General features: G+C 32.9%; 1 protein-coding gene across 1 annotated transcript in view; it reads right to left on the bottom strand.

Moving 5' to 3' along the window:
• LOC150094716 (hemicentin-1-like) overlaps positions 1-27222 on the bottom strand; it is a 136096-nt gene that overhangs the window by 26502 nt on the left and 82372 nt on the right. The window contains exons 22-27 of the mRNA XM_090411650.1: positions 26735-26886; positions 24633-24764; positions 20032-20196; positions 15496-15566; positions 10734-10971; positions 6532-6627 (exon numbers count right to left, since the gene is read on the bottom strand). Of these exons, the coding sequence (XP_090267776.1) occupies positions 6532-6627; positions 10734-10971; positions 15496-15566; positions 20032-20196; positions 24633-24764; positions 26735-26886 (854 nt within the window). The remainder of the gene's footprint in view (positions 1-6531; positions 6628-10733; positions 10972-15495; positions 15567-20031; positions 20197-24632; positions 24765-26734; positions 26887-27222) is intronic.

The raw sequence follows: 27222 nt of genomic DNA, 5'->3' as shown, positions 1-27222 counted from the left end.
GTAATAGTTAAAAATTGTAGCATGCTTATTAAATAATTTGGAATATTTGTAGGTTATTTCCCCCTAAACTTTATTATTTTTTAAAGAAGCATCAACTTTTCAAGACCATGGAGGAGGGTGTGTGTATTAACTATACGATCAATTTCGGACAATCATTGTTGACTCTGTATGGTTCCTTCCAAATTCATGTGGTCATCGCTGAAAGCAGCTGTAACTAAGAAGACGTCTGCGAAATGATTTAGCATTAGGGGAAAGGCAGTCAGGGAATGCCGCTGATAAATCGAGCGGCTTGACTTCTCAAGTCGCCCTAATCTATCAATAGGATTAATCTCTAGATACCACTGCAACTTGTAGGATTTCTGTATGAAGGAAGAATGGAGACTTTACCGAACTGTGATATGCCCAACTTACGACTCCTTAATTTCCTCACGGGGTTCGAAAGAATATGAATGATCTTAATAACTCATCATATGTCATCAGTCAGCGCATTGCCATACGTGAAGTCAACAACGGACAGAACACGTTCTGTCCACTTGTTTTCTCCGAGTCATCCCATTTTGAATACGACCATTGACGCGCCACCTATCAGTGAACTGCATTCCACTTGTCACGTAAGTAGAACTATCATTATTTTTTTGAACCATACGTAATGGTAATATTTAATTCATTCCAAATGGGTTTGGAAAGCTGAGTTGGCCTAATTCTAAGCATTAGGAGGAAAAAAGGAAGACAACTTCCTTTTTTTTAGCATCGATGGTAATCTCTAACTGGATATCGCCAATCTTTTACTAAAGTGAGAGCCATGAGTTATCATGATTGTGACTTTACCTTTCTTGGAAGATAACGTGCCTTATGACATGGTGTATTATGTTATCGTTAGAAATGTATAATATGGGATAAATGATCAACATGAATGGTTTTTGTTGGCTAATTTTGATTTAGGTCGAAGCAACTCAGGCATTGAGGCCAGTGTGTTATGTTTTGTTACTTTATGTGTTCTAATGGCCAGTTTGGCTGTTTTTTGGGATGTAAAACCAGAGTTTCCGGGAGGAAAGACCCTTCCACCTCCGCATGAGACCGGTAACTTACCTTCAGTTGAAAAGCCCAAGGTTTTTCGAGTCCCATTGGGATTCGAACCTAGGTCTTTACAACCAAATGGCAGCGTCGAAACTGATTGAGCTACGGAGGCTTACATGAATGGGCATATTTGTCAGCAACAATGTTCAGACAGGCTGCAACATTCACCTTCTGCAATACAATCAAAGGGAGACTATGGAATGCCATGAAAAATTTCGCCATCATCTTGCACTATTGTCATAACATGTTAGTTGTCATGCTCTTGTCCTTCGGTTATGACAGAAACAGGGATTCATCACTCTGAGTCTATATGACCGTTTCTCAGTTTTTCTGGCATTCGATACTAATGTTCTTTCGCCCACCTTACCTAGCCATGTTCAGATCCAGTTTCTCGCAGTCCGGTTGTACTGTATATATATTTGATTAATTTTAGCACAATTATTAAACTTTGTGGTCCTGTCGATTATCAACCTCTTTGTCTATTGCAACCATTAGATGTTTCCGGCCACATACCCAACATCGCTATGATGCCTTACTTTTATCATACAATCCGAGATACCACCAAAAGTGTGACCATTCGAGTAGATCAATGTTGTCCGAGATACCCCGATGGACCAGCATTGACAAAAGTTTTGTCGATCCTAGCCCACCAGGCATCCCATTATCATGCAATTTAAATCAACATATACTGTGTCGTGGAGATAGACAATAGACTATTTATAGCTGGTGGCTGCCACGCGTTAACTTGTGGATTCCATTTATCATGAGACTATCTTTAATTAATATTTTAGTTACTGGATGTATATCTAAACAGAGATTAAAAAAAACTTTAGGTTCAAAGCTAGGATACATATACAATGGACTTATTAATTCAAACTATCATAGGGAATCGAACATCAAGTAAAGTTTTCTAGTACCAATATACGTTATTTATTCATACCATCTTTTCTACGCATTCCATTTTTTCTTTATTAAAATAAATAGTGTATTTTCATTCCCGAAAAGGAAATGGCATCAGATAGTGGCAGGACTATTATGTGTAATACCCTGCAATGAGGGGAAAACAGGAGAAGAGGTTTTTAACATCTAGTGAAAGTTTATAAATTCCCGATGAAAGTGTTCATAGATCTAAAGAAAGCTGTTGCATAGGGAAAGAGGCTTTAATCGGGTTTATTTGGAATTACGGCAAAAGCAATGATAGTTTGATCTTAGATCTCTTAATAGCATATGTTCTTACGGCACGTTTATCTGTTTTGTGAAATCTTTGTGACCTCCGTATGAAACTAATTAACTCATCTTTAGCTGAAGAAGAAGAAGGGAGAGAGAGAGAATTTATAAAGGGACTAGACAGGATTTGAATCTAGGTTTTTTTCAAACCAAAGGAGTTCGGCCATAGTGACTGAGCTAAGGTGACTCTATTAAGAGGAAGGACGAATTATATTGGAGTTTCTACTTATAGAAGACTGATTGTTCAAATGTATCAGATTAAGGATTCACACCAAACACTAAATCTTTTAAACCGGGGTTCAATTATGATGGAAATATTCTGTGACGAGGGAACCGATTTCTGAGTATTCAGACCAACTCGCTTTCTGATTTGTGAATGTGTCCTTTCCGTCTTTCCTTTTAGCTGAAAATGATCATGTGACCTGCAGTTTTAGGATCCTCTCAATGGTACTAATATTCTACATTAGGTGCCAATTCAATCCATTTCTTGGAAAATCATTATCAATAGATGCCGCAATTTAGGTTTTCTTCTTTTCCGCTATGGGAATAATGCGATTTTTTTTTTTTTTTTTTTTTTTTTTTTGTACCAAGGAGAACCGATGGAAAGAAAGAACGACGCCTCCTCATGCGATATATACTGGCCTAGTACAATAAACTGTTTTGCATTTTGCTGTAAACGCCTTCCATTTGTTTCCACAATCTGATACTTAAACGAATGAAAGAATAATTTCAAATTAGTATTCCTCAGAAAAATGTAAACTAAAATATTTCCTTGAAGTTATTTGTACGTAGGCTGTTCAATAAGTAATAAGACTATATTTATACAGAAAACAGATTACCTTTAATCGTCATCATTTACATGGTCTTTTTCGAAGTGACTACTGTGAGACGCGATGCATTTGTCCCAACGTTGCGTCCACTTCTTAAACACATGCGAGAGTCCGTTTTTTGAGAGTTCTTACAAAACCGCCTCCGCAGCTTTTACACATGCTTTGTTGTTATCGAAATGGCGGCCTCTTAGTGGTTTCTTGAGCTGAGGAAACAGCCAGAAATCGCACGGTGCGAGATCAGGACTGTATGGAGGGGTTCTTCTGCAACACGTCCACTACACAACCAGCAATATGTGGCCTTGCATTATCGTGGTGCAATAAGAAGCCATTCTTCAGCAATGGACGCTTCCTTTTGACGTGCTTGATGATAATCGCTGCTGTGTTGATCATTGTCTCTATGATGGACGTTGAAGGTCTTCCCTCACGTTCAAGATCTTCCACATTTTGCCTTCCTTAAAAGTTTTATGCCAGCGAAAATCACTTGCCCTCGACATTGCTTCATCGTGGAAAGCTTCGCGTATCATGTTAAAAGTGTCCGATGCCGATTTTTGCAAACGCACACAAAATTTAATCGCATAACGCTGTTCCAAGGACGCTTCCATTTCGAAGACTGGTCGCACCTCGTAGGCGCGCCGATGAGCACTTGCGTTTAGTCACGTGACACTCTGGCACATCAGCCCGTATACGCCATCTATCAACCTCTTTTGTTAATACATACAGCAACATTTCTTTATTCCACAGAAATTAATATTGTGATTAGTGGTTTCGCCACAGTAAAATTAGTCTTATTATTTATTGAACAGCCCGTATATTAATCAACGACACCTTTATAATAATAACAATATATAAAATTTAATCGATAATTATTAAAACTATCAAACAAGTTGATTCAAGTGAATATTACAATTTCAATTAGCTAGAAATTATGGAAATAAAAACGAAATCAAAAACTTAAGACTTAGAATAGCTTTTAGATTGAGGTGTGGACCCTACGATCACTCATTATACTTCCATCTGTATGAATAAATAGCAAGACGCTGTCTCTGTCGATTGAATTACAACAGTTTAATCTAAAAACATTAATTTCTTTAATTATTATTATTAGTAGTAAGAACTGGAGATGTAGTGGAAACGTTTATTTCATTTTCAAAAAAGTGCTGTCAAATATCAGTAAGGAAGCCAAGAGACAACTACAGGGCAACTCAAGGTCAAAGATTAACTGCTGTGGTTAAGGGTAGGAGAGGGATATTCTTTTGTTACAAACCAATTAATTCCGTTTAAGGTTAAACCAATGTCAGTAAACAATGTTTTGTACCTGGCGGCACGAAATCTCCATATACTAGGAAGTATATAGCAATTCATTTATTTATCGAATAAGAGAATCGTATTAAAACAGCAATTTCAAACTAGAAATATATTTAAGATGCACGAAGAAATGTAGCATTTTTGAAGTTCTTTATTTGTAAATTAAAACTATCAAAAATGCTAAGAATAAGCTGAGTACTAAAGAAGGCATTTTTTTTAAAAAAAAAAATATATATATATATATATATATGCTTTTTTTTGTTTTCAATATTGGGATCGTTGTTTCATACACTTCAGGTCAAACGTCTCACGGTATTTTCAGTGACTCAAAAAGTTTGTATGATGTCTCCAATGCCATAAGACTTGAAATTTAAAAAGTATTACGTAAATTTTAGTATAATAACACTTCCTACATAAACTAAAGATTTTAAGGTAGAAATCCCAGATAGTAAATTTAAAAATTTATATCGACAAAGTTGTCTTTGATATTAAATCTAAATATCTCAGGGAATTGTAAAAATCTAAACTTTTTTTTTTGTAATCTGGGGAGAGGAGGGGACGCAAGTTTCCCTTTGCAGACAACAGTGCCATCTTTCGGGCCTAAACTATTTATTTTTACTTCAAACAAAATTCAATGCAATAACTTGTACATCCATTAATATTTGTCTTTAGCTCAAGGATGTTTTGCTTAGTTGTAAAAGAACCCTATCTCAGAACATTATCTCCGCAGAAATTCTAACACGAATGGTGAAGGGAACACTTGCGTTCTTCTTAAAATAGACTTTTCACCTTCCGACCCGAATGACATTCACCATCAAACGGTATCAGTTTTCAGTACGTCCCAGACAATTAACAAGATCGCAAAGAGAAATTCAGATGCAAAGGCATCTACCTTCCAGCTCCTGTTCTTTGCACCATCAAGAATAGTATAGGTTGCTCTTGTGGCTACAAACTGTAAAAATGCAAGTGTTAAATGAAGACAAGTAGTGCTATTATTGATCACACAACATATTTTTTTAAGAAATGCAGGAAGTGCAAAATCGTTTTAAGGCCCTTTTCAACTAAAGGTGATTCGTATGGTCTCATATAGAGGAGGCTGTATTTTCCTTCTGGAAACTCGGGTTTATCATCCCGCAAAACATGCAAACTAGCTAAAAGAATACTTGGTTTACAGACATAACACTCGGTCGTATATATTTAAAAATATCTTATCTTACCAATATTTAAAAAAAAAAGTTTTCAGCTACTTTTTATGGAATTCAGCTCCAAGTGTCCTAAGAGTTGGATAAGCCAGGAACTCACTCTGGAACCCAAATACCTTCTGATCTCCAATAGGATGAGCAGTGGTCTAGCTGTAGTCATTAAAAAGACAAATGACTGCTCTTTTCACAAGAGCAAAAGTCTCTTGTTTACAAAGTGTAGTTTGTGTTTCATCTGTAACGAACTCGTCGTTTAGTGTTTTGGAGATGTGTCGTGATCTTCAAGTTAGATATACTTAAACCCTTATGTGAGTGTGACATGGGGAAACTTAAGCATGTTTTATCTTTAAAATATTTCGGAAGAACCAGTAAGTGTTCAGAATTACTCATTAACATTAAACCAACTATTAATGTAAAAAGATAGGAAATGTCAAAATCAGGTTGTGGTCAGCAGATCACTAATACCCACCTTTGCATTATACAAAAAAATTGACTACTTTCGTATCTTATAACAGTTAGTGTTAAGTTCATCATCATGTGGCCATTAAGTAAAGAAATGATTCCTCGTTGAAGAAAAGGGATCGCTTGATTGTCATCATTGTCAAAAACAGCAGTGTGAAACTTAAGGCAGCTAGCATTGAATAACACTGTCAAGGGAGGAAAAAGATGGATGGAAAACCACTAACTAGCAATGTATCCTATACGAGTAAAAGGGATCTCTCGGTCTTAACCACAAAACTTAAAAACATTTCATAAATTATGAGGCGTCGTTGAAATATGGTTAAATAGCCAGTTAATTACTGATTGGTTATCCCTGATCTAGAGAAATACTATGTCTCATTTTTGTTTAGACAAAAATCACTTTTTTATGAACAATATATGTTTGTATTTACCTGATATTGCATATTCTGTTTTTCGTATTGACCATCGAAGACTTATTGAATGTGGCAACGTAGTCAGAACGAATAAAGAAGGAGGCTGAGGAAGATCTAGATGGGGAAAAAAATATCAATTATTGCATTCTAAAATCAAGACATCAAATGCTATAAGTTCAAATTTTTACTAACTGATTAGGGATCTTATTTGTTAGATTAGGCAGGTAATGCTAATTATGTTAATTACTCATTTTCTGTTGTTGCAAGTGACGTAACATTACCACGCCATAAAGCATTATCTATTATGTAATAAAATGAAAAAATCAGTTATAAAAATATTTTAAACTCATTAGAAATTTTAATGTAGCTAATTCGTGCCATTTAATTATGTTGCTCATAACAAACAATATTTTATAATAATTACTGAGACATTTATTCGTTAATGAATTTTTTCATGTTCATTAATTTCTTCTTTTCTTTCTTTTATGAATTTAAGCTAGGTGAACTCTTTCGGTCTCTATCTGGTATTTCACCGGTTCTTTCTTTCTTATTCCCTTTGATCTACAACTGATTATCTTCAGGGATGGGTACTCTCTAATACTGCATTCGTTCTAGATGTGCTTTTCATTTCTTTCTGTATTTTTTGTTATATTATTGGTGTTTGCTTAGTTGTCTCCATTTCGTTTGTTTATTTATGTATAATCTGGCTGTTCTTGCATATTTCATTTGGGTGGATTGATTCTTTTTTTATATCCTTCTCTCACTGTTTATGATTCACTTCCATACAACGTTTGTCAATTTAAAGAACTGAACTTATTTGATTTTACTTATTTAAGATAAATGAATAGTTTTTTTTTTTCTGGATGACAAAAATATAACTTTTATTTAATTTTTTTTTTGAAATAAAATAATTTTGAAAAAAAAAAAAAACCTAATCAAATCGTTGCGCTGAACAAAGTTTCAATATTGCTCGATTTGTAGAATTTTTACGAACAAATCAAGAAAAATAATTTAAAGCAAAAGAAACTAGGTAATGGCTCATCTAAAAAATGCTTAAAAAACAAACAGAAATAACATGTAGAGCTATTTGATTCAGTAAGTACATTAACGGAATCCGCCCTAATATGTAGTGAAAAAGGACACAAGAAAATATAGCGAAAAGAATATTTAAAGTACAAATTGTATTTAACAATCATAGTATGATGGAAGAATAAAGAAAAAAAAATCTTATTTTTCAATTGAAACATGAAAGCGTTACTTCTGTGTTCAGCAAAGACATGTTCACAGAGAACTGAGACAAAGCTTCAGAAAATACAAACATAAATTTACACTTGGGTTAATATACAATATTTCAGTTCCTCAATTCATACTTGATAGGTACAGGGCGAGTTCGATTTATCATCGAACAAAATATTTCTTCACATTCATAGTTATCTCCTACCACTCCCATGAAAGGAAATGATGAATATCCTACTAATAAGGATCTTGTTTGCTAGATTTCCAAGAGATTAATTTCCCGTGCCTGTTAATGCAATTTATCCAACTTTCAGTTATGTTAAATAATAAAATTGCAACTGTAAATTAAATTCTTAAAAACTAAGAATTTCAATAAATAAGCATCAAAATAATTATTTAATTGTATTGGTAATCGTTAACTTCAAACACCAAAAGTCACTGAATTATAAAACATGGTCAACGATGGTTAAAGATCAAAGATATGCATTGTCGCATTTCTATATAATAAAATAATTTTATTTGTTGACTAAGATGTTGATATCACGTTTCCATGGCAGTAGTCGGTTCTGTTTGTATACGGCTCTTTCTTTTTTTTTTTCATTGAAAATTTATTAAATATAAATAAATTAATTAATTACACTGGATTAAGGTTCACGAATATCGGTGTTTATAACCGTACTCTTTTGATGTGTGGACACCCATCACATTTTAGCAACTAGTAGCATTTGAAACAGATGGAGGAAAAGTTGTTTCATAGAAATGAAACAAGGTGTAATTCACAGTTGAGCTCGTGAACTGTGCGTTGCTCCTCCATTCTTCGAAACCAAAATGAAAGATTATTCACCGATTAAACTCTCAGTGTGAAATCACTTCGTATGCTCAGGCAAACAAACGCAGAGACCTATTGCATAAAAAATATTTCTATTTCAATAAATCTAACTGAAAGAGCATAGTCCCTCCCTATTCGCGAACATGTTCAATTGCTACTAAAATGTTTGCCCTCACGCTAACAAAGAAATAATTGAATTATTTTTTTTTTCTAGTTTTTATCATTAGATAAAAGACCAGAGAGCTTATGTTATCATTATCTCAAGCTGAAGTCCTTTTTGTCCTGGATTCTGCAAATGTTTATTGTTGTTGATGAATGTGTTTTCTTTCACTACGCGTTATTCCCGCTTCCTATGCAGGGTCCGCGTGTTACTTAGATACGACTTCTTGTTAGTACCACTCTCAACTGACCTATCGCCTAGTCTGCCACTAAGGGGGAGGCGGTATATTTTTGGCTGTAGAAGGGGCCGGTTTGCCTGCTTGCGGGATGAAAAATGCCAGATAAACTGGCAGTAAAAACCCTACTGCCGGCGCCCAAGACCGGCTAACTTGGCTATGCCTAAGGAAGATCCTCAAGTTCCTCACGTCTTCGACGGGAATCGAACCTGGGACAATGTTGATGAATGTGCTTTATATCCATAAAATATCATTTACTGTGTTGAATGATATATTTTATCAAATATAAAATAAAAATATTTTATAAAACATTTGCAATAAATATGGCCCTATAAGTAATAAGGTGATCTAGTTTGGGTAAAACGTACTTTGCAACAGTGGACTGTTGGAGATGGCTGCATCAGTGACTTCGAATCCAATAGAGTTGCAGATAGCAAAAATATGGAATCAAAAATTCTATCGTTAGCAGACGTGAACTAAGAAGGTGATACTATTCATTGTCACTTATTAATAAAATTTTTAAAACAAGCAGAAATATTTTACTATTGGATATGACTTAAACATGATCTTGTTTAATGTATTGAAGCAACGATTAACTATCATAATTCATTATTACACTTAATCATTAAGGGAGCAGAAATGGGATAAACAGAGTTGCTGAAAACATCACTTGAGACAGATTACATACTGTACGTTAATGGGCTTTGTTATTTCTATAAAGAAATACATTCCCATTTCTTTCCACAAAGATGTGCCCTTACTGATATGTGATGAGATTAATTTCCAAAAGAGGGAGCAGACATTCTTAGTATTGCATATATATTTATACCGAAAGATAGGGACTTCTTTCCTAGAAAAACTGGTACAGGTTTTCCAGTATCCTAAATGGGAAACCTAATTTCGAAACATGATATTGGACCCCGCTCTTCTATCATAGAAATTAATAGAAATAGCGAATATTATAAACTTATCGTTATTTCATAGCCGAATGTATATAGAAACTTAGAAAGTTTCGAAATAGACCAGAGAGCTTATGAGAATACAACTCTCAGGACTAATTAAAAGACAACACGAGATTTGTTCAAGGGTCCGTGTATTAGATATAAGCAAAAAGATTTCCAATTATGATGTAATGGGAAATATTTTTATTTGCATATGTTATAACATTATTGTTATAAAAATAAAAGACAAAGATAACAGTATTGTGAAGAATATTGTAAGAATCCATGCTTATTAGAAATAAAATGCTATTGGCATATATGAATTAGAGAAACCATACTGTCCCGCACTCAATGATGTCCCTGTCCATTAGGTAATAAGTCAATTTTGCAACAATAATTTAATACACATTTAATAATAATAAAAAGTTATTAATAATGGAGCAGCAAAAGCATAAATTCACATTTATTACAAAAAGTTCATTCTTTATATCTTTAGAGTAATAATAATAATCTGCGTAACATAGCCCTAAACCCATGACCTGTTCAGATTGACTTTCTTAACCGTAATGTTTTTAGAATAAAACTGTTAGTCTTATGCATATTTTATATTTTTAAGGGAAAATATTTTCTTTCCCTTAGCAAATTTTTCTCTTTTTAAAAGCTGGAAAGGGAGCTGTGTAGGAATTTCAGATAATTAACGATGGAAACGATGGTTAAAAATAATTTAAAATTGCTTTAACATTATATAATAATGTTTGTACAGAAGATTATTTTTAGGTTTAGAAGGAATCTTTCCAATAGATTAGATTCTTAAATTACCTCCGTCGTAGGTCCGAACGTTCATCTCATGTGATGAAGGGCCACCACCAGCAGAATTAAAGGCTTTTACCACCACCACATAATCCGTGGCCTTCAGAAGGTTAGTGAGAAAGTATTCTTGCTCAGTATCGGGTATATAGTCCACTGTTTTGTACGATGAGGGCTGGGTCGAGTCGCGTGTCTTGTATCCAACATAATAGCCTTTGAGTTGTCCGTTCCAGGAATCTTTCGGTGGAGGCTGAACAGAGAGAAACTGATTAGTTTCGAGATAAACACTTCTAATAAAAATCTTACGAACTAATTTGATATATGCACAAAATCGCTTAAACATTTTGATAAATGATATTAACAGCAACATTAATTAAATGTGTCAACGAAAATCGAAATTCATCAGTGCATCTTTCCATACAATACTCAATATAATGTGGGAAGAAAAGAGGGAGGGAAGGATGAAAATATTAAAAGTAGGGATGATGATGATTCCATCAGCACCACTCAGACAATGTTCTTGTTTAAGATTCGTACTGCTCAAGAAGTGTTCCGTTATCATTGTTTCGTCTAATTTTTCTCTTCATAGTAAAACTTTTTTGGTATACATACACGTACTTATGTATTGTGTGGTTTTGTTGTTGAGTTGTTTATGAAGCAAGTTTTCCTTTCCCCTCTCCAAAATTGTGTCTGTACAATGTAGCATTTCAAAATCATCCTGAAAGAGTCAAGTTTTATAAATAATTATTAATTGAATTCATTTTGGAATTTGTTTGATATTTTAAATTATTAGAATTATTGAACTATAGCTTAGACAATAAATGTCACATTATTATTTCTAAGAAATAACAATGCTTTCTATCTTTCCAGAGATGACGGAGAATATTAATATCTTTTAGCAGCTATATACAAGGGCACATTAACAAAATACACCTGTCTGTGTGAATATGAGTCTGTTTGTTGGCCACATACTCCGTAAAGATTAAACCTCCAACAGCATCAATATAAAATGAATATGCTGCTAATCACGGAATCCTGGAATGAAAGCACTAAATAAGAGAGCAGATTAACAATCGTCTAGATTGAACTTTAGTGAAAAAATATTCCAAATATGCATTCCATTATTCACTACATTTAAAAATTTCAGTAACAAAAACTAAAATCAGAAAACGTTTTGCACGTTCTCTAAAGAATGTGCAAACATCATGGAACAAAAGACAATGTCGTTGATAAGCATGAAATTTCCGTCAATATGACTCAATGTCTAGCAGATAGAAAAACCTGGATTCGAATTTCATCAAGAATAAGAAAAGCTTTTCAGTCCTTTTCCAGAGAAACTGAATTTAATGTTCTCAAGGAATACAGAGATTATGTTATGGTGGAACATAGGACTGCATTGTTAGGTACTAACGAAACAGTCGAATCCCCATGTCATAAGGGCACAATTTCTATAAATCTGAAGCTTGTTAGGTTAAACTACTATAATTTTAACAGCTGTTTGCCACATATTCCGTAAAGATTAAAGTTTATTCTTCTACAGAATACAAATTATACACTTAAAAGAATTGTTTAAATGCGAAGAAAGATTAAAAAACAAATGAAAAACAGACTTTTGTATTTTCATGGCAACAACAAATTCTTCTTGTGTCTACCATGGCATGTAAAAAAAAGGCTCAATCTTCTACAGCGTAAAATGCTTATTACTGCTTCAAAGCGTTTTGAGTTCGAATCGGACTTATGCCAAATGAACATTTGAGAACGAAATAAGCATCATTTAAGCGGGTCGCAATTACTGTAAGTTTTCATGAAAAGCACACTATTTCGATAGGACAATCCCATATTTCCAGTCTCAGAGACAATTCTTCCAGTCTCAAATACGGCAGTTATTTTCAGAATGATCTGCTTCAGGGCCGAACAGAATATTTATATTTTGTTCCATTGCATTGTATTGGGAAATCATTAGACTTTTAATATAAAGAAAGAATTATTTGTAAGGTTCTGAATTCACAGGATGTTTTTCTAACGTATCTTCAGTATAGAGAACCTTACATCGGGAGAAAATCTAAATTTAGCAGTGCAGGAGGAGCCTAACTCCACCGTTAACAGAACCTGTTCTTGCTTCATTTTGTACTGAGGATTGACATGGTTGGTATGGCATACTTTGAAGTCCTGATATTAGAGAAAGCGTGAAAGAGTCCCACATGGCACCTCTGTATCTTCCCTGTCGCTTTCCAGCCGTTAAATTCTAACTCAGTTTTCACAGTCATTTTACGAGAAAAATCTGACCACTTTCAACTTTTGTTTTACATATGTACACGTATATAAGTACAGTAGAGCTTGAAATTAGCGGAGTTTAGCAAATGGGGTGAAAAAAAATTTTTTTTTTCCCCAGAGAATTACTTTTATTTTTTAAACATGCATTTATTCTTATTAGGGTTGTGCTACTTATAAGTAATTATTAATATTTTTATAATGCGAATGATTATATGTACGATTTTTCATCAACAGTGATTGTCAAGATATTTTTTTTTGTTGTTAACAGTAATCAGAGACTGTTTGAAATAGAACTAAAACAATAAACTCTTAGTTTGGCAACCGTTATCCAGGGAACAAATTAAACACTCTTAATACGAGCAATATTAACCTATAGAACGCAGTTATGAATATAACCAAGCATATACAGCAAATCATGATCTCAAGGCGAGTAATAGGCATGAATACAATCATCCAAAATAAGAGAAATTGTATGGTAATTCGTAAAAGAAAGCAAAAAATTATGAACAAAATATTCAGGACATCTTAAGATAGGACAATTCAGTTTGTGATTCAGCAATGTTTTGTTGCTTAACATCTGTTTTTATAGATCCAAATGCAGTCCAAAAATTTGGGATATAATTTGCCTTTAATTTAGTTTATTTTTTTTAAAACTATTCTTGCGCTGAAAAATGCAAGGAGAGTTTCTGAATGCCCCCCCCCATTTTTTTTGTTTTTTGATAAGTTGGCTAGATGAACATTTTTAATTTTTTTTGCCTGTTTTTTTTGTAAAGAAATATAAAAACGGCATATGAATAAGTAAAAATGAAAGAAATACTAATTGACTAGACTAGCTCTGCATTGAATCTCTATACTCCTAATTTAAACTATTGATAATAATTTATTATATAAATTCTAATTCGACATATCAAAACATACCAAAATTACAATTATATTTAAAGTTCTCCTAGCTTACGAATTATTCCAAATGACTAAATCGGTTGTAGTCCGAAGAATGCTACTTAATAAGTACGTCAACAACTATCATCAGAAACGAGCAACATGATAAACTTGACGCAGAATGCATCTCTCTCATCAAACTGATACGTCAATAAGTTAAAATTCGTATTGATTATATGATTATATTACTTCTGTAGAACTAAATATTAGGGGAAACTATTATCTCGCTCCGAAAAAACAAACCACAACACTCCCTGTATGGGATAGGGAATTATGCTGATGTTTTTCCACATAAAAACATGCAGATCGCCGGAAATCCTGATTTCACAGCGGAACCAGAATAATATATTTAAATATCTATCTTTCTTTCTTTAATCTTTTCCACTTTATTTGAAAAATTTCTTCATTATCATTTACCGATTTGTTTCTCACTTTTAAACAGCAACGTCTTGTATAGTTCGCAGCAATTTACTATTAGAACCTCTTCAGAAGTTTTGTATGGAAAGCAGAAATTATTGTCGATTTCTCTGTTAATTTCCTAGAGGGAACCAATACTAAATAACCTCCACATCTTCATTTTCTAGTAATGCTGAGTGTAATGTGAAGTACCTTCATCCCGAAAGAGGAAAAGAAGTATGCATCCATAAAGTCCATTTGCATCCTGAATTAAGGTTGAAATTTTTGATATATATATATATATATATATATATATATATATATTTTTTTTTAAATTCACAACAGAAAAACATAAAAATGGAAGTATAAACTTCCATAAGCTAATATCTTCTCCACAGAGAGGGATTTACAAATATCTATGCTTTCAAGGATTCAAATCGTACCATTCTTGGTAGACAAGCAGTAACAAGCCAAAGCAGACGAAGACATCTTATTTATTCTTGAATAAATTGCATTATTTCCTCAGTGATCATTTATTAATTACATTTCTTCAGTCTAGTGGATAACTTAATTTGGAGGTTATCCAAGAGCAATAACGTTTTCTTCTTTCGATCCCAGAATGCAATTTCCTTTGATAAGCCAAACTACCACTGCATCATCTTTCTTCGAAAAGTTATAAAATTTTCATAAAGTCACTTTGCATGAAACGTGGATCCACGTTAACCACTAGTTCAAACATCGTGTTTGACTGAAAGTTTCTGAAGTACCGACTTAGAATATGGTTAAACATATCCCAACTCTAAATGTGGTCACGTATGGCGAGCTCCTACGTGATCTGCACATCGCCTCGCACATGAATTCTGTTAATAAATTTGGAAGAGATAAAATGAGAAGCCTTATTGATCAAATAACATTCCAGACAAGTTAAAAAAGTTATAATCTACTATGAAACGCATTTGAACAGGTAAAGAAAATAGTTTCTAATTATAAAGTTAGAAAGTATTTAGTGCGAGATTAAGAAAGGATCAGGTTCTTGTCTTTTGTTTTGTACTCGACTAAGTTAAAAACATTCGCCTCAATTAATTTAATATTAGAGGAGGAATATTTTAATTTTTAGCCCTATTATAATTACATAAAATTCAATTAAAAATTTTTTTTTTCTTACTTTCCATGCTATTCTTATGGTTGAGGATCCTCTGGCTTCTACTACGATATCAACAGGCGGCAAGCTTGGTTCTAAATAAATAAATAAAAGATAAAGTAAATATAATAAATACCAAGCGTAAAAAAGAAAGTAACCAATTACTAGGAACAATGGCGTTTGAAGCAAAATTTATATTAATATATGTAGAATTTAGAAGTAAGCAAACAAGTCATGTACAAGAGGAATGAAAAACTTGTACTCGTATATAATTGGTCAGTTGGCAACTGTCTTCATTTCAGGTTTTTTTAAATATCACACCTTGTATATTGCAGGAAGATGGTAACACTTGCTTAAGAATTTCTGTAATGCAATCGAAGAGGCAATATCTTTAATGGGAATAAATCTGGGTTCGAATTCCATCCAAAAGAGTGTTTAAAGTCGGAATTTATGCTGTATATAATTAGTATACTCATTACACCACAGTAGTATTTTTCCATACGAGTATATGCAGACTTGGTTAGCAAAGAGAATAACGTTTCAGTTTTCTAAAAGGCTATGGGTTCAAGTCGCATTGTGAGACAAAAACTACCACCGTACTTATTAGAAACCTGAAGAAGGTTGTTGTAAAAAAAGCTGACCCTGATAGCCGAATGACGAAATCTTCTCTTTATCACCGATAAGCTCCGTATCGATTATTTGGTAAATGATTACTACAAATGTAGTAATCGATACCAAAATATCCTGGCACGAATGACTGTAAATGTTGAAACTTCTAGGTTTAACCTTAGAAATGTCGATGATTTTCTTCATCTCCTAGAACACTATCAATCTTCTTACCAGAAGTGTGGAGTAGCGAAATTCTTTCCATTATTAGAGCCATAATACTTGTATATTACAGACTTTTCAACTACTCAACTAATAGCTGTGGGATTGGTGTAAAAATGTTATTGAACGTGAATGTTTTATGGAAGACAAGCGTATAAGGAAGGGTATGAAAGTGTACTATAAGATACTCAAGAAGTTAAGACTTTTGATTAGATGCCATAAGATTATTTTGTTACAAAGTGTACTGCAACGTGTTTGAACTTTTAAAAAATTATATCGAGAAAAGATTGAATATTAAAAAAAAAACTACATATAAAAAGCGTTTGGAAAGAAGTGTTGCTTCAAAAGACATTTGGCAATACATGTACCGAAAAGCGTTTTTCATACTCCCCGATGATCATCAGGCAGAATTAACTTGCATAGAGGAGAGCGTTAACCCGATAGTCACTCATGCCTTTTTTTTTTTTTTTTTCAGAAAGTCTTCAAGAATCATTAAGAACATATATATTTCTTCGCCAACACAGTTTTGAATTAATGATCGGAAGTTTAGTATTTAAATCTTGCTATTTCCATGAGATATTTGGTTTAAACATCAACAGAGTCTATAGAAGAGATGATCAGAGAAAATACTTCTGATGACAGGAATTGTAGTAATCGATATAAGAAAAAAAATAATAAACCACAGAACGACTAATTTAGATTTTGTATATGTAAAGTTTGTATAAAGAGAACGTGCAAAGTTGTATAAAAAGAAAGCCTGAAAAAAACAGGAAATTATTTGTGTTTCAGCTGTAGAAATTTAAATTGAAATTTAAATGAGCTCGAAATTATGTGAAAAGGAAGAGATTCAATAAATAAGTAGGTTGCTGAAATATTATAAGAAAATTAAAATTAATTAGATTTACTACTTAGTTTTAAGCAATGAAAGGAAAAGATAGAATATCAAATGTTCGTTTTGAAAGTATTAAAATATTGTATTGAATGATATTATTTTATGTTTTTATAAAATAAAAAAACTTTTTATATAAACTTATGTATTGAAACCGCATAAATGAGACTGACTGGAATAAGGAGCAGGCGATAATATACGAGTATATTATATTATCTATCACTGCAAATGATTATATTGAAATGAAAAAACTTCGTTCACTTTCCAATTTTCTACATGAGTTATACCTTTCAAAAATAGTAATTATCTCTCTCTGTATCTAAAAACGCTTCGATTCAGAACAAAACACAAATCTGGAAGGTTAACTTAAGTCGAGAAATCGTGTTTTTCAGATATCTGAATCACTAGGCTTATTATTTTTCACTCCAAATATACATAATTTTTGTTAGTTAAATATCATAATTTCTCGGATGTACTAATAAATATAGCATTTAAGCAAAAAATGAATAGTTAAATCCACAAAAATCATAGGAGGGTCGCGTTCTAGATCTCCATGGCTGAAGATGAATACAAATCGTAGAATCTTGTAAGGCAACTCAAAATTCTTGGAATATTTCAAGAGAACGTCAGAAATATTTTTAATGGGACATCATTATGGTTTTTAGTTATAAGGTTATGATATCATCCCCAAACAAAAACCAATAGCCATTCTTAATAAGGCAGTCATTGTTTCACGAAATATTTTGCAATACAAACTAGTTCCCAACCGCAACCCACTTATCCCATACATTTGTATCCGTCGTTAATACATATCATGATTGGTGTCGAGAAAAACCAGTTCAACTATCCAATAAAAGAGAAATATAAGAACACAAGAGAAATTTTTATCTTAGTTCACATCACACAAGTTGCTTATAGAGAAAAGAGTGTACCTTAAAATACTGCACTGTTATTATTATTATGATGTCACACCTCCAGGGAGTCCAAAGACTCATCGAGGGAGAATGTGCCAACACCATGGAACGATTGGTCCCCTTCTAACTACTACTGTTATTACCATTATGCCTCTCTTTTCTTTCTTAGTTAATGCGAAAATCACCAGGAGAAGATAATTTAAACTCAGAATCGTGTAAATATGTATGGATAAGGTTTAGAGAAAGACGTATTATATTTGGATAGAGAGGGGAAACCTCAATGAAAAGTAGCAATAGTAATTCCTTTACACATAAAGGGTAACAAAGATAAAATTAGAGACGTATAAGCATTTTAAAATATAAATGGAACTAACTCATCTGGGAAGGAAATGAATAGAGATTAGTATGTTTCTTATCTGCACCTCTATTTAATATATATTTAATTGAAATTACAATAAAAAGGAATAGAAAGAACCTTCAGAGACACTGAAGGTAGTTTGGTATTGAACTATCCTCTAACATGAAATTAAACACACTGGATGACTATGTAAATTACCGATTTCTAAAATTGAAGGAATGCTGAGGATTTTGGAATAGTTATCTTAATAGAAAAATGGAAAACAATAGTTTTTAAAGATCTAAACGCAACCAGAATCAATAAAAAAAATAATAGTAATAATAACAAAAGCAATAGTTGTTACTATTCTGTTGTTATTTCCAAAATAACGTTTTGGATCACGTTAATTCTTTTGTTTATTTAGGAAGCATAATTTAGTATGAAAGTAAAAATGCATAAATATGAAAAAAAAAAAAAAAAAAATCTAACCTTGCACACAGATCGATTAGATTAAAAGAATAGATTGATTACATTTGCTACACCAGCACTACTTTATGAAAGTCAAAAGTAGACAATAAAAAAACACAACAAAAATTAATAAAAAAGCAAAACCATGGGTTCTCGCCTATAAAGTGCCGCAGCCTACCGGATCATAGTGGAACTATTAATTCTTTTAACCCCTTAAAGCTTGAAAGGAATTAGTCTTGTTGGAGCTTCCATCTTGAGTATTCATTTTCTCATATACCGTATTTTGAAACTTTTTACAGTTAAGTATTTCAACTTTGATATCCATGACTGTATTCTACATATTTTCAATCGCTCTTTGATATCTATAAAACAAAGACTGAATTTCATTTCAATCTAGTTTTCCACTTTCTTTTGGGTCTACAGTTCGTGGCCAAGCCATGAGTAATTTAAGAAAGGGGGTTGTCAGGTACTTGGGAATAGTTGGTATAAAAAACAAAAGTCACAGATATAAAAACTTGTTTATATCCGTGACTTTTGCAAGTAGGCCTTAGGATTTCCATTTTTTTTTTTGCTAGTTTTACTTCATAGCAATAGTTCATTGTTTTGGATGAAAAAAAAAAAACGTATTTCATATTATCCATACTATTCCCCTCCCACTCAAAAAAGTATATATATATTTTTGAAAACTTTTGAATAAAAAGTGTACTCTAGAAAATAAAAAAATATAATACATAAAGGAAATTCGTAAACAGTAACTGAGGTAATATTCTACGTTATATCTTGAAAAGAGAGATTGAGTTTTCCTTTACCAGTTTTCATTTTATGTTGCAAAAATAAAATAGTATTGAAGTTCCTGTATATGCGCGCTACGCATTTTACGAAATGAACTGAAAAATAAACCACCATGACTAGCCGTTTTACAAGGAAGACGCCTGAACAATCAAAGAATTGAGGAAATGTTTCCCTCTTGTACACATTTAGATTATATTAAAAAAAAAACTTACATTCAGTCAAACATAACAAGTATATGTTCTTAGAATCGTTTCACACACAAAAAAAAAAAAAAAAAAAAATTTCACTTAAGAAGAACATCATTTTACAATTAATTACTAAAACCAACTAACCTTCTTCTCCAGTTTGGAATTTTACAGCTTCTGAAGGATTTCCTCTGCCAACAGCATTCTCAGCGACTATTTTCAAGATAAAAGATGTTCCAGGATGTAAATCTTTAATCAGAGCCGAAGACTGAGAACTAGGAGCGGAAATCTCATTCAGTCTATGAGGAGAACCTGCAAATTATAATTTTCATCATTAATGGTATTTGAGAAGTCAGAGGAGGATTAAGAGATATTAAAACACAAGAAATTAATATTTTTAGGACTAGTAATTATCATATATTACTACTACTATTACACTGTGGTCGTCTTCTGACAACCACAAGTAATTAACCATCAATATGTAATTTTTAGCTCCTAATTGAATATTATTGTGAAAGAGGTGGTCAGCGGGTTCGTAAACAGAATATGGCGCCACCTAGTGCTACTTCGTATACTTAAAATGCAAATTATTCAGTAGTCGCAAATGGGGATACCATATGGTCCGAACGCAATAAATTTCATTTTTGGATTATATTAAATAAATGCGTAATTATGAATATTAAAAACAATGGTTTTATGACTACTTTATTGTCGAATAATGATGTGAATTCTGTTTATAAGTTTCATTAATGCACCGAACTGCAAATGAGGAAGGCGATATGTTATGAAACAAACTACAACGTTACCTGGTGTTACATTTAATATACTTTTAATTTAATTCCAAATTTTAGTTACTGGCGATAACTGTGATGCCACTTGATAGAATAACAGTATATTGAGTTTTGGTTATATTTGGGACTCTGTATGAACATAAACGTTTTTGTGACATATTTTTATTAAATAATGCTGCAACTATTAAATATTGTTACGAACTATTCGCTACAACTGTTTCCTTCTAAAAATTCATGTTTAAATTTACTTGGCTAAAAAAAAATTAAAGAACCACAAAACCTTATACTTTTTCGTGTATCATAATATTAACATTCTAGAAGAAAGTGCTAATACTTTTCAAAGAGTTTATTTTTATTACATTTGACTTGGATGATGTCATACAGCAAACAATATTAAAAACAGAAAGGGTTCCATTTAGAAAATAGACGGATGAGTTTTAATTTTGAAATTTTTAAAGCACTTTTAAGCACCCCAAATCTAAAAGTGAAATATTTTGTAAGAACGAACAAGGACTGAACACGGATCATATTAAAAAAAAGGGGGGCGGGGAGAGGAAGGGAAGATTAATGAGATTTTTACCCAGAGATATGTGGAATGCATTAAAGTTTCATAAAGGTAGGGGGGGGGGGAATAAGAGAACGGGCAGTGAAAAGCATTAGTTTGTCATAAGATCTACAGAGGGATTCCCCGCAACCTTAATAAACACTTGTCGGACAAGCAGACAATTGGAATTTCTGAACATCCCCGTTATCTAATACGACTCATTAGCATATCCTATCGGGGATCTGTAAGACTACTACGCTCTGGGGATTATTTTTCAGATCGCATGTTGGGACTCGGTGTCTCTTCTTTGAGCTGCAAGAACGCCAGCCAATGGCGTTGTTGTTTTGGGATTCCATCATGAGGCGTATAGGATCATACAGTCGGCGTAGATACGTGTAGAATGTCGTAACATCCAATGGATACTTGAGCACAATTCCTCTCTTAAAAAAAGTACTCCAGATCATTCTTTTGCGTGTACTAAACAGTTCACGCATAAAAGGAAAAGCTTCTGTGTTTTTCCTTGTAAATTCATGAATAATTTTTAAAGCGATAATTTTTTTTCTTAAATTTTTAAATGGTATTTGTACGTAGCCTTACTATCGAAACCTTATGCAATTTATTTTACCGACTATTTAAAGTTTATGACAGCATAACTCCCATATCACAAGTTAATTTTTATTAAAAAAATATTCTTAGAATGTCCAGTACCATTATATAATTTCGAAATACTAAATTTTATTTACATGAATAAATAAATACATTTACTTTGCTCAGCGTGGCAGCACTCAAGTTCAAATATACAATGTTTGTATATTTGATTATTGGTTAATTACGGATAGAAAATTTGTACAGATATAAATGTATTTGTATAAAAACCCTTTATATTTTGTACTTATTACTTCTCACGATAAGTCTAACTCCAGCAGGTATTCGTAAGAAGAATCTGGGAGAAAGAGCTAGGAAAATTAAGCACACATGTCTTACTGAGGACAGCTAATATCAACTTTCGTAAATTCTGCTTTTGCAGTTCTATAGACGGTTTAAGTAGAAACGGATCGATTGCGTTAATGGCGAGGTTCTCAGTTAGCTACAATGATGTAGATCAGACGTCGGCAGTCCCCAGTCCTGGAATCTTGGCTTTCGACGAAGTATTTCTTATAATTGATTGAGTTTAAGTTACTGTTAACATGTCACATAAGTCTTGGAAATTATTCGCAGTGGTGTGCTTTGTTCAGTACCTGTATTATTTCTTATAATTAGGAATTATGAAAAAAAAAAGGGATAATATCTATCATTTGCTCATAGATTTGGACTATTGTTTATAGCCAATTTTGTAAGAATTTTTTAAGTGTGTGTGTGTGTGTGGTTAGTTGCTTCCTAAAATTAAATCCCTTATGAAATCAAGTTTATTTTTCATTTATTTCAGAAGAAATACAGCTATTTGACCTCAAATTTCATGGCTATACAGTATTAAAAATGCTAAGTACTAATATTGCCAAGGGAAGCCAAACAAGGTAGTTCAATATGGGTTGGTCTTTTTTGTTTGTTTTAAGATCAGAGATAACAAGAGACTTCAGTAATTGTTTATTAAATAATACACTAAATACAGTAAATAATTAATGTATACTATAAATTTCGTAATTTTGAATTTTACATGAAGTTCTGCATAAAATAACTATAACGAAAAATTGCACTATGTATTTTGCGCTTTTCAAGCAATATCCAAATCAAATCAAAATACTACAAGTAAAAAGCATAAACCTTTATATAAATAAAGAGAATATACTTATTATTTAGCACCTTTCCCCTCTCTGTCTCTCTCTCTCTCCCTGCCTACCTATTATATACAAGTAATCTAAGAATCAGAAGCAAATGATTATACATACTACTTTGACAGGCTTTACCAATGTAATTTATCTTATTTTAGTATATATAGAAACATTCTACAACATATTATGCGCATATGAGGAATACTAAAAGTATTCCTCATATGCGCAAACAAATTCTACACATTCGACCATATTTAATATTTTTTAAGAATGAACATCATGATTTTCTTATATAAATAAACATCGATTCTGAAAATAGGCAGGAACATGGAAAACATCAACTGCATAATCATTGAAGAAGCTATACGAATAAGTAAAAGTAAAACATTTCAGCTATTTAGGCAAAGTTTTTAGTGAAATGGCAAATTAAATATGGAAGTAGACACTAGAATAAGCAAAGTTGATATGGTAGGTATGGCTGAAGAAATTTATATGAAATAAGAGATATTAGGCAAAACAATGAACTAGCATCAAAAGATAGTATTCAAAGAAATTTTAAAAGAAAGTTAAATCCAAGAGCTGGGTTAGAAATAAAAAATTAGCACATGGAATCACTGACAGAATCATTAGGAAAGAACGTGTGAGAAGTATATCAGGAATTTGACAACGATGGTTATAAAGTCGATTTTATACAACACGGTAATACATTTTATTTAAAGTGAGACACCTTTCATTTATTTGTTTAACTTTAATTCTTTTAAAGATACCTGTGGTTCAAACATAGTAAAAGAAAACACGGAAACAGAGATGGAAAATAATTCAGTTCATCCTCAGTAATACAAAAAGATTACTTCGTCTGAAACAAGATAAAAATATATAACAATTGGCTTAATGTTCACAGCAGATGCAGCACTTCAGATGATATTCTTAACAGATTAAAATCCATCCAAGTGGCAGAACTGACAGACTATGCGTATAGATTTCAATCTGTTAGAGACAACATCTGCTGCACCTGCCTTGAATAGTATCAGTGAGGCACTGACTAGAATGTAGTCTTTGTATCACTGAGGACAGATTGAATTATCTTTCCGAAATACTGGATGTTGAAATTATTCATAAATAATTATCGTTTTCAATGCGCTTACGTATCTGCTTGATAAGACATATTTTACTAGTATTTCGAACATTTGTTAGATGATTTGGAGTCGCAAGTTCCGAAAATAGTTAAGACTTCATTAAATTTAACCTATGTAACTTTATTCACGAATCTCAATTCTACTTTTCTTTCAAGCATCAAGAATATTGCATAATACATAAAGGGCATTTGTTTTCTTTATAGAATGCATTAAGGTAGCTTATTTTTATTTATAATAAAAGCATACACGTTCAAGAAAGGTAGGTTTATATCGCGATAAAACATAAAAAGATATTTTTTTCAGCGTTGTGATTTTATGGCTAATCCAATATTTATAGCACTTTCTATACATTTTTTCTTATTATTTTTCTTTTTATGAAAACATTTTGCGATGGGGGAGAGAGAGAGAGCAACGAGATAACTTTCAGAGAGTGAAAGGGAAAATGAAATATGTTAGGAAGAGGGAGGGTGAACATATGACGTAACACGATCCCCCCTACGTGACTCACCACGATCCCGCCAGTACTGAAGGATGTACTTTGTTATCGGACTATTTCCGCTGTACGGAGAAGACCATGACACACTGGCAGTGCGGCTCCATACTTCACGGACTTTCACGTCAAGTGGAGGTGCTGGCGTTTCTATAGGAAATAAAAACAAGAGAGCGTCAAGTTAAATCGTTTCAATAAAGGTTTTATTACACTAACACAACATCACCCTTCTCCCCACCCCTTAATCATTTTCTCGTTATTTTAGTATATATGTATACTTCCGAACTTGAATAAATTTTGAATTTCGATCCTTATGTTATTTTTACTGCTCCCTTTGGTATCATAAAATAGGTTTTATGTTGTTCTTTATTGTTAAATTTTGTGAGAGGTTTTTTTTTTTTTTTTTTGGTATAATTTGTCGTCTTCATCTCTAAGAGTGATCGAAATGGCTGAGTTCATACTTCCCACTAATTCTAGTTTATATATATTGCACTGTGTGATAAGAACTTTTATAAGAGTTTTTCAGTTGAAGATGAGTTAATCGGTCTCATACGGAGGTGTGCAGTTTTTTTCCTGTTGGTAACGAGTTTTTGATTCTATAAAACCAGGGAGGAAATCAGCCAGAAGAATACACGCATCTGACATACATAATATATCGGATTCATAGCATTTTCGGCTGTAATTCAAAACAACATAACAAAAATCCGATTGTCACTTCTTAAAGTATTAAGAATGCATGAGGCAGTCGGTAAACATATCCATTCATTGTAGTGTTTTGAAATTTATCGAGCTTTTCTACCTTCTGATTTACATTTCCTATCAAAGCGAAGTCCTGCTTTCTTCTCAGCCATTTGTCCGTGTATGATCGTGTATACAGAGCATGATAATAAATAAATAATAAATAAAAAGTGGTTGCAGACTAACAATCTGATTTTTTTTTCTTGAATCAATTCTTTACTGCCAATTCTCAAATTGGAAGTGAAGAAAAGTCGACAAATACAAATAAAATACAGGATATACTGCCGAGTAATAAGGTTTTTAATCCCACAAAACAGATGAACTGATTGGACAAGCAGTTAACAGATATAATATGCCGATCACTCCCGAGTTCAAAACCCAAGAATTTCACATGTATCCTCAGCAATGGTGCGAATTATGGATTCGTTGTCAAAAGGGAAACCACGGATGTTTTCAAATAACATTCTTTGTGTGTTTTCCTTCAACCCTAATAGTTGGTGAAGTAGCAATGCTACATTATTAGGGATTTCCAGTTGCCTTCCTTGTCCAATAGTATTCTATGTCTCTGGAGATATGTGATGACGGGGCTGATTTGCCTGTTTTGAGAGACGAAACAACTCGAGTTTCAGGGAGGTAAACTTCCTGAAAGATACCAGATCGAACCCAGATCTTTGCAACAAAAGGAATCCGTCGAAACCAGTTGTGCTACGCAGGCTCTACATGATTTGTATGCGCTGTTATTTTAATGGAAATACAAAGAATTTTGGTTTATACCTTGCACAATTTGAATACTGTTGAAATATAATGGAAGAGTAATATCATTGTCGACTCTTTGGTTCAATGGGATATGATGAACTAAAATTACTGAATGTCTCTCGACTGGATATAACTAGTTTCGAAATCAGTTCTACTACAATAAGGACGGCTGCACAATCTGAATGCTGATCGACTGTTTTTCTCTCTTCCCAAAAATACCACACTTTGCACGCCTTAATAAATTCGTCATTTCTTAATAGTTAATGGCAATAATTAATAATTTGTGGAATTTGATGAAGAATAAACTTCATCAAACTTGGATGTCTTCAAACGGAATGAGCACAAAGAACCTATTATACACTTAAACATTTAACAAGAGAAATGAAGTGTTCTTATAACACTTGAAACAGTCTAGACAGTCAATGAGGCTAGACTTTATTGAAGTACAACCCTACACAACTATTATTATTATTATTTGACATAAGATCTTAATTATTTACTGTTCTGAACAGACCGAGTATCCCATTACATATCCATTAATGAAAACTACAGCAGTCAGTTAGGATGCAGCTTATACATATGAAATTTCGGTTTCAATATCTTTAAAAAAAAAAAAAAATTCTTACCTATTACTAACAGTCTTGTCTTTCTTTCATCGCTACCGTATTCGTTTTCGGTGGTGCAAGTATAAAGTCCGCCATCTTCCCTTTCAGTGGCACGAATGATAAGTTCGGAGATGATGCCTTTTTTGGGAACAAGCGTTTCAAATATCTCGTACCTGCGAAAAGTAAGAAAGAAAAAAAAAACGGGGTATATTAATACGATATCAGATATGAACTGGGAGAGGAACGAATTTTTGAAGCACGTTTGAATTTGAAAGAAGACGGAATCATATAAACACAGTATACGCTCATAAAACAAGGACTGTAATCGTAAATTGCTGGCCTGGATATGGCCAAGTGGACAACGTCTCTGCTATCCAACCAACAGGCTGTGAGTTTGGATCCCACTGTGATGTGGATGTTTATGAATAGACGATTTTCATTGCCAGGTGTGTCGGATCACCATCTTCATTGCTGGAGGACTGAAGTGGCTTACAAAAAAGTTCCATATT

Source organism: Typopeltis vanoorti, chromosome 21, assembly GCF_054136105.1.
Source record: "Typopeltis vanoorti isolate ZY-2024b chromosome 21, IOZ_Tvanoo_1.0, whole genome shotgun sequence".
NCBI lineage: Eukaryota > Metazoa > Arthropoda > Arachnida > Uropygi > Thelyphonidae > Typopeltis > Typopeltis vanoorti.
This window is presented reverse-complemented; position numbering and strand designations above follow the sequence as displayed.